Below are 13,784 nucleotides of genomic sequence, written 5' to 3'. Positions count from 1 at the left end.
CCTTTCTCATGAAATGATCAGATTAACTATAGTCAAAATAAAGGAGCTTACATTTTCTCTGGACATTTCAGTGATCACACAAGTGAATTGTGCGACCCAGACATTTAATCGCCTTTCTTCCCACTGCCCCCCAACTCCTAACACAACTCACTAAAGTCCACATAGGGATCTCTCCCACAGTCTCCCTGAGAATGTCTTTCAGACTGAACCTGATTATCTCCAGTAACATTACACTGCTAACTGAGGGGTAATGGTTTGAAGATTTTAAGGTGTTACAAACACTTCTCGAACTCAAAAGCTTTGGACTCTGTCACTGGAAAAATGCACACACATACGAAAGCCTGCACTTTGACTCCCTGGGATGCATTCATCTTGATCAAGGTACCATCCTGATAAGGGAATTATGCTGTTAGAAGCAACAGCCAGCACACTGTGGCCCTGCACGGTGGTCTGCCATATCTGAAGGCAGCAATCAGGTTGAAGGCTTTGGCTGGGCGCACGTTTTTAGTAGCTCCATCACTGACATTTCCACTTGTTTTCAAGACAGGGCACTGCAGTCTGTCACCGTCTTTTGGATCCATCTCCTGTCACATTAACTATCCTTTCTAGCCATGTGTCATCTGCATATTTGATGAGTGACATTGGTCTACCAAATAGTGCTGAAGCTATGTCTGGGATAGAGATAGAGGGCTGGGACAGATAGCCCCAGCAGGGAATCACAAGAAATTAGAATAGAAGAGATGCCATGGAAATTTCCTGAAGCTCTGCATTAAGCAAAGGTAGACTGAGTCCAAATCAGGTGTCATTTTAGATGGAGCTAATTTGGGGGATTAGATAACTTTTACTTGGCATGGAGACAGGAGATCTGAGAGAGGATTAATCCAAGCTGGCATCATAGGAAAATGAATTAGTAGAGTTGTGTACTCTACAAGTGAGCTTTTTCCAGAGAAATAGAACCAATAGGTTGTGTGTGTGTGTGTGATATATACAGAGAAAGAGAGAGTGAGAGAGACAGAAACAGAGACAGAAATGGAGAGGGAAAGAGAGAGATAGAATTTTTTTTTTTTAAGAATTGGTTTGCATAATGAACCAATGGTAGAGACTTGCAAGTTCAAAATCTGCAGGATAGGCGGGCCTTCTGGAGCTCCGGGGAAGAGCTGCAGTTTGAGTCCAGTGGCAGTTTGCTTGCAGAATTCCAAATCCCTTACGGGAGAACAGGCTTTTTTACAGGCCTTCAACTGATGGGATGAGGCACACCCCACGGTGGAGGGCAATCTGCTTTACTCACAGTCTTCTGACTTAATCATTAGTTCCATCCAAAAAAAACTTTCATCCAAAAACCTTCACAGAAACATCTAGAATAGACCAAATATCGGGGCACTATGGCCTAGCCAAGTCACCATATATAATTAATCATCACAGTTTCACTTAGGAAAACCCAACACAAAATAGCTGGGCTTATCTAACAGGAGTTATTAGAGCAACATTCTAATCCCAGTGGGTATTCACATGCTTCGAAGCCCTCCTGGTAACGTCATCCCACGTACCTCCCTCTCATTAATGACTCATCCTGGAATGCCCTTCTCTAACCCTACTTCACCACTGGAAAAAGTCTACTTATCTTTCAAAGTTCAGATCAACTGTCAACTCCATGATACTTTCTTTAGTATCACACCGCATCCCTATGAATTAATTCCTTCTTTGGTCCTTTTCGCACGTACTTTTATATCATCAATCACATTGCCTTGCGATTGCTTGGCCACCAAGCAACAGATTAGCAACGTGGTTACAAGTATAAACTCCGGTCCTCAACTTCTGATTGAATTTCTAACCTCAGCAAGCTCCCACCCTCTCTATGCTTTAGTTTCTTCATCTTTAAAATGGGACTAAAGTATTATGGACAATATGAATTTGTAGTGAGGACTTAACATGTAAAACTCTTAGAACAGTGTCTAGTATGTAGTAACCACTTAAAAAAAGAGGTGGGTACTTTCACTCATTGTCATTGTTGCTGAGTCCTGTGTCACGTGTAAAGATTAGGTGTTTCTGGAGGGCAGGACATTATGTTATACCTCTTTGCAACCCCCAGTATTGTCTGGAACAGAGCAGGGTTTTGTAGGCATTTATTGGAGTGCTCAGTACCTTATATTTGCAGAGAGCTCTAATTGTAGATGCATATTATATTGATACAAAAGCTGGCAGCCCTGTCACCCATTTAAACTTCTTTACAACCTCATGAGATTGTTATTATCCCCATTTTATAGATGAAGAAGTAGACAATAAGCGATCCATCCACTGTCACGCACAGATGGCAAGTGACAGAATCTCCAGCTCCACCCCAGTGAAAGAGAAGGACAGAGACGTCAGAAATCTGGGAACATTTCCTTTTCTGGCCCCGGGACCACCCTCCCTCCTTCCGCTTTCTCTTCTTACTGCCAAGAACTGGACATTCGGGCCTGCAGGCCTGCAAAAACCCGATGTCTCCATTCGCACTACAAAACTGACTTAGGAAAAGGTGTGAGCAGGAGAAGGTGATTAATACAAGATATCCTCAGCTGTGACTGTGGCCTCTTCTATTTTGGTCTGAATCTCTGGGAGGGGAATTTGACTGATTGCCACCACAACCAAGTTTGCAGCATGGGCCGAGGCGCTGGCCACGCAGATCCAAAACGACTCCTCGTACTGTTCTTCCACCACCACGAAGCGAAAGAGCTTCTCCTGGAAGTTGGCGATTCGTTCTGTTAGGTCGTGAAATTTCACCGCGGCCATGAAGCTGGCTATGGCCAGTGCCACGACTCCGCCTGAAACCCCAAAACATCGCTCTCATTCACAGCTCCTTTTTGCAGATGTAATAACTATACGCGAAGAGGCATTTCTGTGTCACAGGCAACAAACTTGCTTTGGATTTTTAAAATTATTAGGGAACTTGAGTATGAATTACCTTTTAAAAGCAGCAGATAACTTACACAGTAGGTTAAGGGCAAGAGATGTGGGGGAGAGAGAATAAGCTTCGTATCAGATTGACTTTGAATCTTGACCTCTCTAATATTCTCCCTTATTCAGGTCAGGGTATCTGCGTTTGGATAAATTCAATCTCTAGATATTTTAGCATTTAGATGTAGATAAGGCTATGTGGGAAGGGATAAGAACACCTTAGTGTAGGGATTGGGGTTTCAATGGAGGGCTGGACTGTTCTCTCCTCTTTAATGATCCCTTTTCCTTGTTTGAGATAAGAAAAGATGGAAAGAAAAGTAGAGAAAGATTCCAAACTGCATATGCTTCTCTACCTGTTGCTTCAAACTTTAACATTCTGGTGTTCCTTCCCATCCTCTCCCTCTCTCTCTACTTTTCTATTGCCTTGATTTTTATTAATATTTTAAAAACAGATTTATTATCCTTTTGGTTTAGGTTATTACATCTTCACTGAAGGAAATTTGGACATCAGAGGAAAAAATCATAAAGGTGAAAATAGAAATTTACTTTTATCCTAAAAGCCAGGTATAAAATAAACACTTTGAACATTTTAAGTATTATTTCTTTACACTTCTTTCTCTTTAACAAAATTGTATTATGGATCTCTTACCATTTTACACTTGATTTTTTTCCCCTTAAACATTTTCCTATGTTGTTAAATTTTCTACTACAGCACCATTCTAAACTGGTGCATGATGTTTTCCTAATGACACACAATTAATTAATTTCTTTAAATTTAATAAAGTGTGACCTTATTTCTGTACATCTAGATTGCTTCTAAGTTTTTGGTATAAAATGCTGCAGGAAACACATTTTTATGTACATTTTGTGCTCTTGTCCACTTATTTCCTTAGCATAAATCCCTATTTGGAATTGTTTAATCAAAGGAAATTCATTTTTTTATCCCTTTCGATATTAAAATTTTGTGAAATTGCTTTTTAAAAATATTCTCAGCAGTAGAGCTTGAGAATTCCATCTCTCTGAGGAAGGAAATTGACACAAATAAACATTTATTTAAAAAGCAGGATTGAACACTGTTTATATGCCAGCCAGTAAGGATTCATGAAGTAGTTTTGGTGGGGTTGAGCCATGTAGATAAGCAATTCTACAGGGTGGCCACAGTTTGCACACATAGGTACATACACAAAAATTGATTTACTGACATTACACTACAATACATGTTTTACATGATAAAACACCATTAGCTATTTTTATACTTTATGGTCACCCTGTATAGGGCTAAGGTAGTGAGGGTTTTGCCACAATAATATCTTGGTCATTTGAGCTGGGTTTTCTGAAACATTCTCATTACTTGAGATTTTATTATTTTCATTACGTATAATTCTTTTAAGTACATAACTAAATGTGAATTAATTTCTCTGTTTCAATATGCACCCAGTCAACACACACACACCTTTTGTCTTGGTTTCGGTCTTGGAAGATAGATCACAATGGTCATAAGTGATATCATGGATTAATGAAAGAACAAAGGGCTTAAATTCAACTATACCTGGGTTGGAATCCCACTCATCACTGTGTGACTTTCGGTGTAGCTTTTAACTTCTCTGAGCTTCATGCTCTTTATCAGTAAATGATCTAATAATATTGCCTCACAGGGAAGTTGTGAGGTGTGAACAAAATAAGCCATGCAAAATCCTAGGTTCCTTCTCTGTCATGGTTTGTGAGGGCTCCTCCCCACTCCCTGAAGGCTGTTCCATCTCTGCCCTACACATCCACATCTTCACCCCCATTTCCCTGTCTCTCTCTCTTCTCTCACCCTGAATTCTCTTTGCTGCTCTAAGTCCTCAGCCACTCACACATCCTAACAATTTGGCTCTTTATTGTGACAGACACCCTGCAACTTTCAGTAAAGAGGACATTCATGCCCATCAGAAAGGTCACAGACCCTGGGAAGTGAGGGATGACATGTGGCATTTTGATTCCTTCCCACTTTGTGCCCATCTACTTGGGACTCAGCCTGGTGATGGCGTGGACATGAATTTCTCTCCCCAGGGGCCTTCCTTACCTGCAAGGACATTCCATAGGCAGATGCCCCCGGGGCCACTGACTGCCCTGTAGGGAACCTGGACCATGTTGAGGATGGCAAAGCCCATGCTGACCAGAGACAGAGCCAAAGCCAGGAAGAGGAGCAGCAGGATCATCACGTGGAGGCCGGCATTGAGCTCCCTCACCAGGTGTGGGAAGACTGGGGAGAGAAGACACAGCCAATATTTCAACGTCAGAGCTTGGCTCAAGTTCGTGAAGTCCAAGCTTGCTTACCATGCAGCCTTTAACAATGGGGATCGCGGGCAGGCAGCAAGGGCTGGGTTTTCAAAAAGCATGAGACTTCCCGAGATGGAGTCATAGCCCCCAGATTTGCCACTTGTCAGTTGAATGACAATTCTCTTCTCTCTTCCTTGGAGCGGATGCAAAATCAAAATATGCCCCAGTTGGCAATTTAAGTTGCATGGACCACAAAGCCCTGGGGTTTGGTTGTGAGATGATGCACATAAGCCCTGAATGGTGTGTCTCTTTAGCCAAGGAGGCTGGCAAAAGTCAATCAAAGAAGGCTGATCACAGAGCTTTCATCTGGGTCAGATTGTTGCCTCATTCACTCCAAGAGGTGTAAGAGGTCCCCTGCGTATCTGTGGAGTGTAAAAGGTTGTAGCACAGTGAAGTCTAGATCTGGCATCCAAAGATCTGAGTTCAAATCCCAGTTTTGCTGATTTGCCACAACTATAGAATAGGATCCTCTGGAATCTGCCTTCCCTATCCATCTTACAAGATTGTGGAGGTTATCAAATGAAGTGCATAGGAATAGTAATAGTGCCCACTTAGTGGGCACTAATGAGAAGCCAGGAGCATCATTTTGGGTTCCTCAAATGACTCAGCAAGGCAGACATTATTTCCCCATGTATTATGGACTCTTAATTCTCATGTTGCATAATACTCTATTAGAATATAAATTTTCCACATTAATGTGGCCGGATAACTTAGTGAAATACTAATTTGTATTTGTTTTTTCTATATTTGCTACCCCACACCAGCTGTAAAGATGAAATGATATAGAAAACTCCAAACACTGCCCAGCAAAGAGTCAGTTTTAAAAAATGGCTACTGTGGTTGTCGCCATTATTATTTTTACTCTCTGACTTGGGAAGAGTCATGTGCCTTCTCAGAGCCTCAGTTTCCTCACCAGTACAATGGGGACAGTGATATGAATTGCGTCTTCAACATTTACCGAGCACAGTCATGGGTTGGGCCTTTTACCTCTATTATTTCATCCAACCCTTGTGAGAAGATGAGGTAGAGTTTATCAAACTCCTTTCCCACAGGCTTGGAGACACATTAAGCCCCTTATCTTTGGGCAAGGTGACCCTGAACTCTATGTAGGATTAAAATCCTTTATACCACATGGTATACGGAGTGGAGAGTCATTGTTTTGGATACTTAGAAATGAAGAATTTAAAATGGTGAAAGCTAAAGCATCCTGGGCACACCCTTTCCTCTGCAGCTACTACAAGGTTCCCCCTCAACACCTCATCTTGGGAGAGCCACCCTCCCTGCTTCATCATTTGATACCACTGACTGGCCGCTGCTAGTTAGGAGTCCAAGTTCTCTTGGTTTCACTCACTCTCCAAACCGTTTTCCCCTCTGGCCTCTTTGCTAGCTCACCTGCCTCCCTTTAAACACAGACATTGGTGTCTCCCAAGCTGGAGACCTAGAATTTTTGTCCTTTTCCCTTTAAAGTGTCCTTTCCATCTGGAAGTTTCCAGACACTCCATGTTTACGTCTTTAGTTCTGATCTAACTTTCCAGCTCTGTATTTCCATTTATATTTATCTCTAGGCAGTTATCTCACTGGCACTGGAAACTTTACCCTGGAAAATGAGCTTCTTTCCAAGAGATTTTTCTTTGAGAGCCTTCCCTCTAACCTTTGCTTTTCTTCCATCTCTGTGTCCCTTAGGGTTTTTTTCTCTTTTCTTTTCAAACTCTCAGCCCCTTTTTCTTCCAAACATGGTAGTTTATGCCTCATTACCTAATTGTTTCATTATCCCCTTTCTTGCTTATGCAATCCAGCATGAATAACTAGCATTATAATCCTTACCAAACACATAAAATAGAAGATAATTACCTATGTGATTCACAAGGGTCAAAAGTTTGCTGATGCATTGAGATGATGAAAATGTAGGGAAGGAGGCTCAGTCAAACCTGCAGGATATTAATTCATATCAACCTCCTTAGAGAGCGATTTGACAACGTCTATCAAAGCAATTTCACTTCTAGGAAAAGCACCTCCACGTGTACTCAAAGTTGTATATATTGGAAATTCATTAAAGGAGCAAAAGATTGGAGAGCAACCAAAATATGAATCAAAGGATTGCTATAATAAATTAAGCTGCAGCCACACAATGCAATTTTCAAAAAGAATTAATCATATCCATATAATAATATGAATCCATCTCCAGAACTGATTCAATAAAAATTGAGAAATAACCCTATTAGGATGATGGGGGAGAAGGAATTTGTGGCATATGGAGTGATGTGGGGAGGGGTGGAGAAAGAATACCTAATCCTTAGCTTCCAAAGTGGGAAGTGTATTGACTATATAAAAAAATCTTAATTTGGCAAAGGTTGAATCTCATTCAGCCCCCACATTCATAGGCCATGCCCCAATCTCCAGATCTCCCAGTTAATTGAGATATTAGTATTTTTCACGTATGTCATTATTTAAAAATTCAAATCTTTTGGTTCCTTCCATGAATGATTATTATTATTTTTTAGCAATAGATCCTTCTTTAATACTCAAATTGAAAGTCAGAAATAAGACAGAATACATGTCCCAACATGCCTTAAACAAACATCTTTTGTCACAGCATATATAAACTTCATGTAAAACAATTAATTATATAAGGAGCTTCTGTCATTTTTAATCCTGAGTGCTTTTAGGAAATATAATTACAAAGAACTCCACAACCCAACTTTGTATATATGAAGCATGACATAGTTTTTAATCCATTATAAAATGACACTATTTCATTCAGCTTCACAACCATCTTTAAGTTTAGAGTCCCTGCTCTTTATCAGCAAGGAAGCAAGAAAACCAAGCCTCTGGGAAGCTCAGTGATTTGCTCAGGGTCATAGAACCAGTAACTTTGAAGTCATATAACTAGTAACTAGTAAGTAGAACATGGCTTGTTTGACTTCAAAGCTGCCGTCCTTTCAACTCTACCACACTGACAAAATAAACTGATTTTCTTTGTGAGTAATTTTGAAGCTTCTAAACAAAGCACTACATTGGGAATTTTTTGTGAATGATTTTTTGAGGGGTGCCTCCACCTTTGGTCCTGTCACACAGGGTGGTCCCAGGAAAACTGTTGCTTGCTGGCCTTTCATATTTGTACCCAGTTTCCAAAAGTTTTAGATGCATCTGACTTACTGGTTAGATTTATGTTTCCAGCTTGAAATCTATGGCCATGAAAGCATATGATCCATGGTGGTAAATAATGGAGTGCAGAGTATGTGCCAGGCAGAAACACATATTCTGTTAATCGTCGTGGCAACCCTCTGTCACTCTTACAAATGAAGAAATGAAAAGTTAAATTTCTTACCCATGGGCACTCAAGCCAAGAAGTGCTAGCTTTACTACTTAGCTATAGGACTTCTAGTAGAAAAGTCAGATACTTTGGATAAGTAAAGATTTGAAGTTTTAATGCTAGTACAGCTAGAATTCGAGAGGTCTTATATGAATTTGAATAAATATTCTCATTTTGTATACATTGGAGTCACCTCACTTGAATAACAGAAGTGATCAATCATTCTATCAGCATCTAAAGTTAGATAGTTATCGAATTATTGGATAATTTGTTTGCTCTGATCCCAGCAAAACCCAGCAGTCCCTTTTGCACCAGTAAGGCAAATAAGAAAAGACAAGATTTGAAGTCAGACCTAAGTCCTGGCTGCTGATGGAATACTTGTGGGGTGGGAGATGGACTGGGAACCAGACAGCAGGCACAATGTTGAGTACTTTTACAGAAATTATTTCATTAATTAACTTCTCTGTTCCTCAGTTTCCTCATCAGCAAAACAGGCATAACAAAATCTCTCCTCTGGCATACTAAAGTTTAAAGGAAATGCACTAGAGGGGGCAGCTTGAGACGTGAATATGTCATGTGCCCAGAACTCACTACTGTGCTTCGCCTTTCCCAGACGGCAAGCCCTTGTCTGTTCTGGCCATCCCTGTTTTCCTACTGGTGCTGGGCCCTTCAATACTCAATAGCATAGACGAATGTGCTAAATTTCTCTTCCACATTTTCCTTTCTCAACTGCTCAAACTGCTAGGTTGACTTGTTTTTCTTTCAGAAGATCTGGGTATAAAAATGGACCTTAATTATGGCTGTAATTAATACTTCTTTGGTTTTCTCCATGATTGATTTGGGAATTGATTTTCTTGGGTGATTTGATGGGAAATCTCTGTGAAGGTGAGCAGAGAGGGTCTTCTAACGAGACCCTACTGCACAGTTCACAGAGCACGTTCGTACCACCCATGTCCTCACATCTGAATATGGGCCTTGGGGTTGGGATTTTTTCTACAGATCAACAGGGACAGATGCAGGTAAATACTGATTCCAGCTGGAGGATGGAGGCTCTGATACACCTTGTAGGTGCTCACACAGGTATGTTGTGCTGGCACCAGGAGCCATAAATCTAAAGGCAGAGAGATTCACCCTGGAGCTAGAGAATGTTATAACAGATGCAGTCTCCCTGAGCCAGACAAATCAGGAGGAACCTTGCCCCAGCTCCCGATGAACATTTTCAAAGAGAATCATATCAAGAGCACTGTGAATGAACATTTATATACCCCCAGGGCAGGCAGAAACAAAACTTTCTTGAATATTATCCTATTCAGGGATAATATTAAAACATCCGTTATGATTCTCACATCATTCTGCTGTGATGCTTCAGAGAGCAGTCCATGTTAGACGAACCCAGGGAACTGTCTCCCATGGGCATCCCTCTGAGAAGGAATAGGAAGGAGGGAAGAGGGAATGGAACATTCATTGAGATCCTCCAGTGGGCAAACAGTGGTCATTTGCTTCTGGCTTCCGGCAGGAGGTTATTGACATTTCTGTGAGCTGGGATGGCAGGGGTTTCATTAGCCCCAAGTGCAAGGGCCCACCCTTTGCCTGCTCCCCTTTGGCCCCCTCCTACTGCAACGTTGGTCTGTGCTTTAGCTGCTCCTCCAGAAACAGTGCTCGGTGACTTCCTGGGTTATACTAGGGTCATCATCTGCCATCTCACACTCTCTGCTATGGGTGGCCTTGTGGCCACCTCCCCTAAAATGATATGCTGAAGTCATGACATCCAGCACTTCAGAATATGACTTTATTTGGAAATAGGGTTATTGCAGAGTTAAGTTAAAATAAGGTCATTGGGGACCCTAATCCAATACAACTGGTGTCCTTATAAAAAGGGGAAATTTGGACACCAAGACATGCACACAGGGAAGATAATGTGAAGAAATACAAGGAACACACCATGTGAGGATTAGAGTCATGCTGCTCCAAGCCAGGGAATGTCTGGGACCACCAGACGCTCTCCCATGGGCTTCAAGGGAGCACGGCCCTATTGACATCCTGATACCAGTGTGGGGTAAATGGCAGAATATCAGGAATCTCCTGCCTAGCCTAAGTTTGTTTACTTATCAATGGATGTCTCAGAGCCTCTCATGGGTCCAGGGCAAAGGAAGGAGAGAAAATGGCAATTGGGGTGCTTTGTTATGGCAGCCCTGGGACCATCCTCCCAGTAGTTTGGGTGACGACTCCATCATTTCTGACAGCAGCTGTCTGCTCTGGATCACCACCACCTCCCCACTATGGTTTGCTGAGTTCCAGAACAGTAAGGACTACTAGGTGAACCATCTTTGGGAAAGCTTCCAGTCATGAATTTCAGAAGGAGCAGCTTGTGGTAGAAGGTAGGAATTCTGGGGTCAGGCTACTCTGGGTCTGGCTCAGGCACTCATTACTCTGTGACCTTCAGCAAGATGCTTAACCTCTCTGAATCTCAGTTTTCTCCTTCTATCTGGCAGGGTTATGCAGGATTAGTACAGCACAGGTCACCAGTCTGACATCTTGCATATGAACATTCAGTACAAATGAATTTAAAAGTACTTTATAGTTACACAGTCAAGCAATGTTTTTTGAGTGCCTAGCACAGGCTAGGCACTGTTCTGGAGGCTTGGGATCATCAATGAACAAAACAAGAACTTGCCCTCATGACACTACATTCTAAAGGGCTGGAGACAGATAATAAATAATAAACATAACAGATAAATAAATTAGTATGTAAGAGGCAACTATGGTAACATGATATATCATGCTATATAATTACCATGGGCTATTTTTATCATATTCCCTAAGCACTGTCTTGCTTATTAAAGTCTTTGGATTATTGCGGCTGTTCAATCTGTCACTCCCTTGTTGAACTTTGAAACTTCCTTTAGGAGGTTTGTTAATTTTAGTCACCTTTGGCAATTTAAAATTTTGTGCCATTCCCCTATTAAGAATTTTTTGTGTGGTTTTGAAACAATCTCAAATTTCAGAAAAATTGCAAGAACGGTACAAAGAAGTTTTTTTTTTCTTCTGAGCCATTTGAGGATAAATTTCCCCTTCATCACTTAATACTTTAGGGTCTATTTCCTCAAAAAGGCCATCCTCTTACATAACCCCAATCATTTGGTTAGCACTGGTACATGACTGATGCCTCATTCAAGTTCTATCAATTGTCCCGGTGATGTCTTTTAAGGAAAAGAGACCCAGTTCAGGGTCAAGTACTGCATATAGCTGTCATGGTCTCCTTGTAGCATACCTTTTATTTTTATTTGTTTATGTATACTTGTGTTTTCAGCTTTTTATGTCGTGCTTTCAACAGAGCTATTTTTCTAATATCCTTGGTCCCAGAAAATTTTTTTCTTGACTGTATACATAACAAATACATAGTCCCTTCATATATATAAATGATGTCAATTTGTACTGTTTTATTTATCAATGGTTCCAGCTTTCTGTCTTTCTACACTGAGTAAGATATCCAGGCCAGGATCCTTGGAAGTACAATTCTGAAATTCAAAAATCAAATAATGAATACAACTTCCTATTCCCTTTGCATTAGCCTTATGTTGATTAATTACGATTTTGTAGGACACTGTTCTTACCAGTGATCCAATCGGTCCTAAAGGCTTGTAGAATGTTGCCCTGCTTTGTTTTTTTCTTCTCTGGAGACCCTTCATAGGCCAGGCTTGGATTCTTGCTCTGTTTACATCCAGAGCAGCTCCGATGAGGCACTGGATGCCAGCCTACATCTGTGCCTGCTCACGTTCACAGAGGGCAGTCCAGTGCCCTGTAAAATCTGAATTGGGCTTTAACAGGGGACAGTCTGATTCCAGAGCCCAGGCACAGAAGTCCTTTGCTTTTTTTCAGAATATTAGGCTTGTAGGTAAACAGAAGTGGAAGTGGTTACCAGGCTCTCTGCAGGTTCATTTCTGCACAGAGTCTGCACCTCAAAGTTGTTCTGGCTGAAAACTCCCAAGTCATGTGGCGTGGGGCTGAGGTCAGGCTCTGCTGTTTCCTGGCTGAGTGATCTCGGGCAAGTTATGTAATATCTCCAAGCCTCAGTGTAGTCCTCTGCAAAATGGGAACATTAATAATTCCTTTCTTATAAATTTGTTAAAAGGCTTAAAAGAGACAAGGTGTGTGAAGCACTTAGTAGAATATCTGACACAGGTAAGCACTCAGTATTTTAATAGTAATTATCAATAGAGGTAACCTACAAAGATATATGAATCCCTATTGCTAATGTTTCTGTAAGCCTCTACAAAAGAAAAAGAAGTCATCTCTAGGTGCTGAACAAGAGCTGTTGGGTAGCTATGGGCTTTGTCATTATTCCACAGTTTGAGGCAGCCATAGATGTCCACATTTAGACACAAGCGCCTTACACATTTTAAAAAGTAAGTGTTCTAAAGCAGCTTTCATGCCCCAAACATACTCACTTGTGAACTGGGACTGGCGGCCTCCGAGCCCACACTGGCGCACCTTACACCCTTGGAAGAGCCCGTAGTAAATGTCCCCAATGAACATGACCAGCTCCAGATCAGTGGCGTTGACCAGGTCCACTCCAGTCTGACAAAGGATTTTCCCACTGAGCCAGTGGGGCACTGCCAGGGCCACAATGATCAGGATGAAGGAGGAGAAGCTGAGTAAAGATGCCAGACCATACCACACCTTTTTAAACCATCCAGGCATGCTAGTGGGTGCAGGTCACTCACTCCCCAGGTGTCCAAGTGACGGCGGGGGGTCAGTGACATCTTCCGGACACTCTGCAATCCCTTGCTCCAAGGGCAGCTTCTCCAAACACACCATTTCCAGATTCCAAGTCCATCCCCTGGTCCTCCCTCAGCGTCTGCCTCCGCAGGCCGTGTTTACTACAGCTGCATCCGGAAGTCTCTACAGAGACGGGCTTCACCCGATTCAAGTGTACAGGAGTGTGTCACTGAAGGAGGTAACCCTATATCTCCCAGGAGACTAGTGTTTCAGCAGAAGGTTTAATCATTCCTCATTTCAAGTGTATAAATAACCTTGGTGTGGACCTCTTAATGACAAGCAAGTTGTTAGCAGGCAAAACCAGGTAGATCTGACGATAAGGAGACATTAACCATTTCCTAAATATGTGTGGGGTAGAAGGAAAATAAAAATGGCACTTGAATATTGCCAATGACGCGCATGGTATCAAATGTCAAACTCTGTGATGCGCGCCTGG

At 41.7% G+C, this 13,784-nt stretch overlaps 1 protein-coding gene across 1 annotated transcript; it reads right to left on the bottom strand.

Annotated features, from left to right (window-relative positions):
- Positions 1 to 1,037: 1,037 nt before the first annotated feature.
- CLRN2 (clarin 2) lies at positions 1,038 to 13,454 on the bottom strand. The gene is made up of 3 exons (XM_036921055.2): positions 13,018 to 13,454; positions 5,000 to 5,179; positions 1,038 to 2,801 (listed from the first exon to the last, which is right to left on the bottom strand). Exons 1-3 carry the CDS (start codon positions 13,268 to 13,270, stop codon positions 2,536 to 2,538), a joined length of 699 nt encoding a protein of 232 aa, XP_036776950.1. The 5' UTR covers positions 13,271 to 13,454; the 3' UTR covers positions 1,038 to 2,535.
- Between the last annotated feature and the right edge of the window lie 330 nt (positions 13,455 to 13,784).

This window comes from Manis pentadactyla, chromosome 5, assembly GCF_030020395.1.
Source record: "Manis pentadactyla isolate mManPen7 chromosome 5, mManPen7.hap1, whole genome shotgun sequence".
NCBI classification, from domain to species: Eukaryota; Metazoa; Chordata; class Mammalia; order Pholidota; family Manidae; genus Manis; species Manis pentadactyla.
Note: the sequence above shows the minus strand (reverse complement) of the source record. Positions and strands in the feature narration are given on the sequence as shown.

Coding starts and splice junctions, on each gene's coding strand:
- CLRN2 (XM_036921055.2), bottom strand. CDS start 13,270: ATGCCTGGATGGTTTAAAAAGGTGTGGTATGGTCTGGCATCTTTACTC. Junction 5,180..13,017: donor CCGCCAGTCCCAGTTCACAA/GTGAGTATGTTT, acceptor TTCTCTCCCCAG/TCTTCCCACACCTGGTGAGG. Junction 2,802..4,999: donor CCTATGGAATGTCCTTGCAG/GTAAGGAAGGCC, acceptor TTGGGGTTTCAG/GCGGAGTCGTGGCACTGGCC.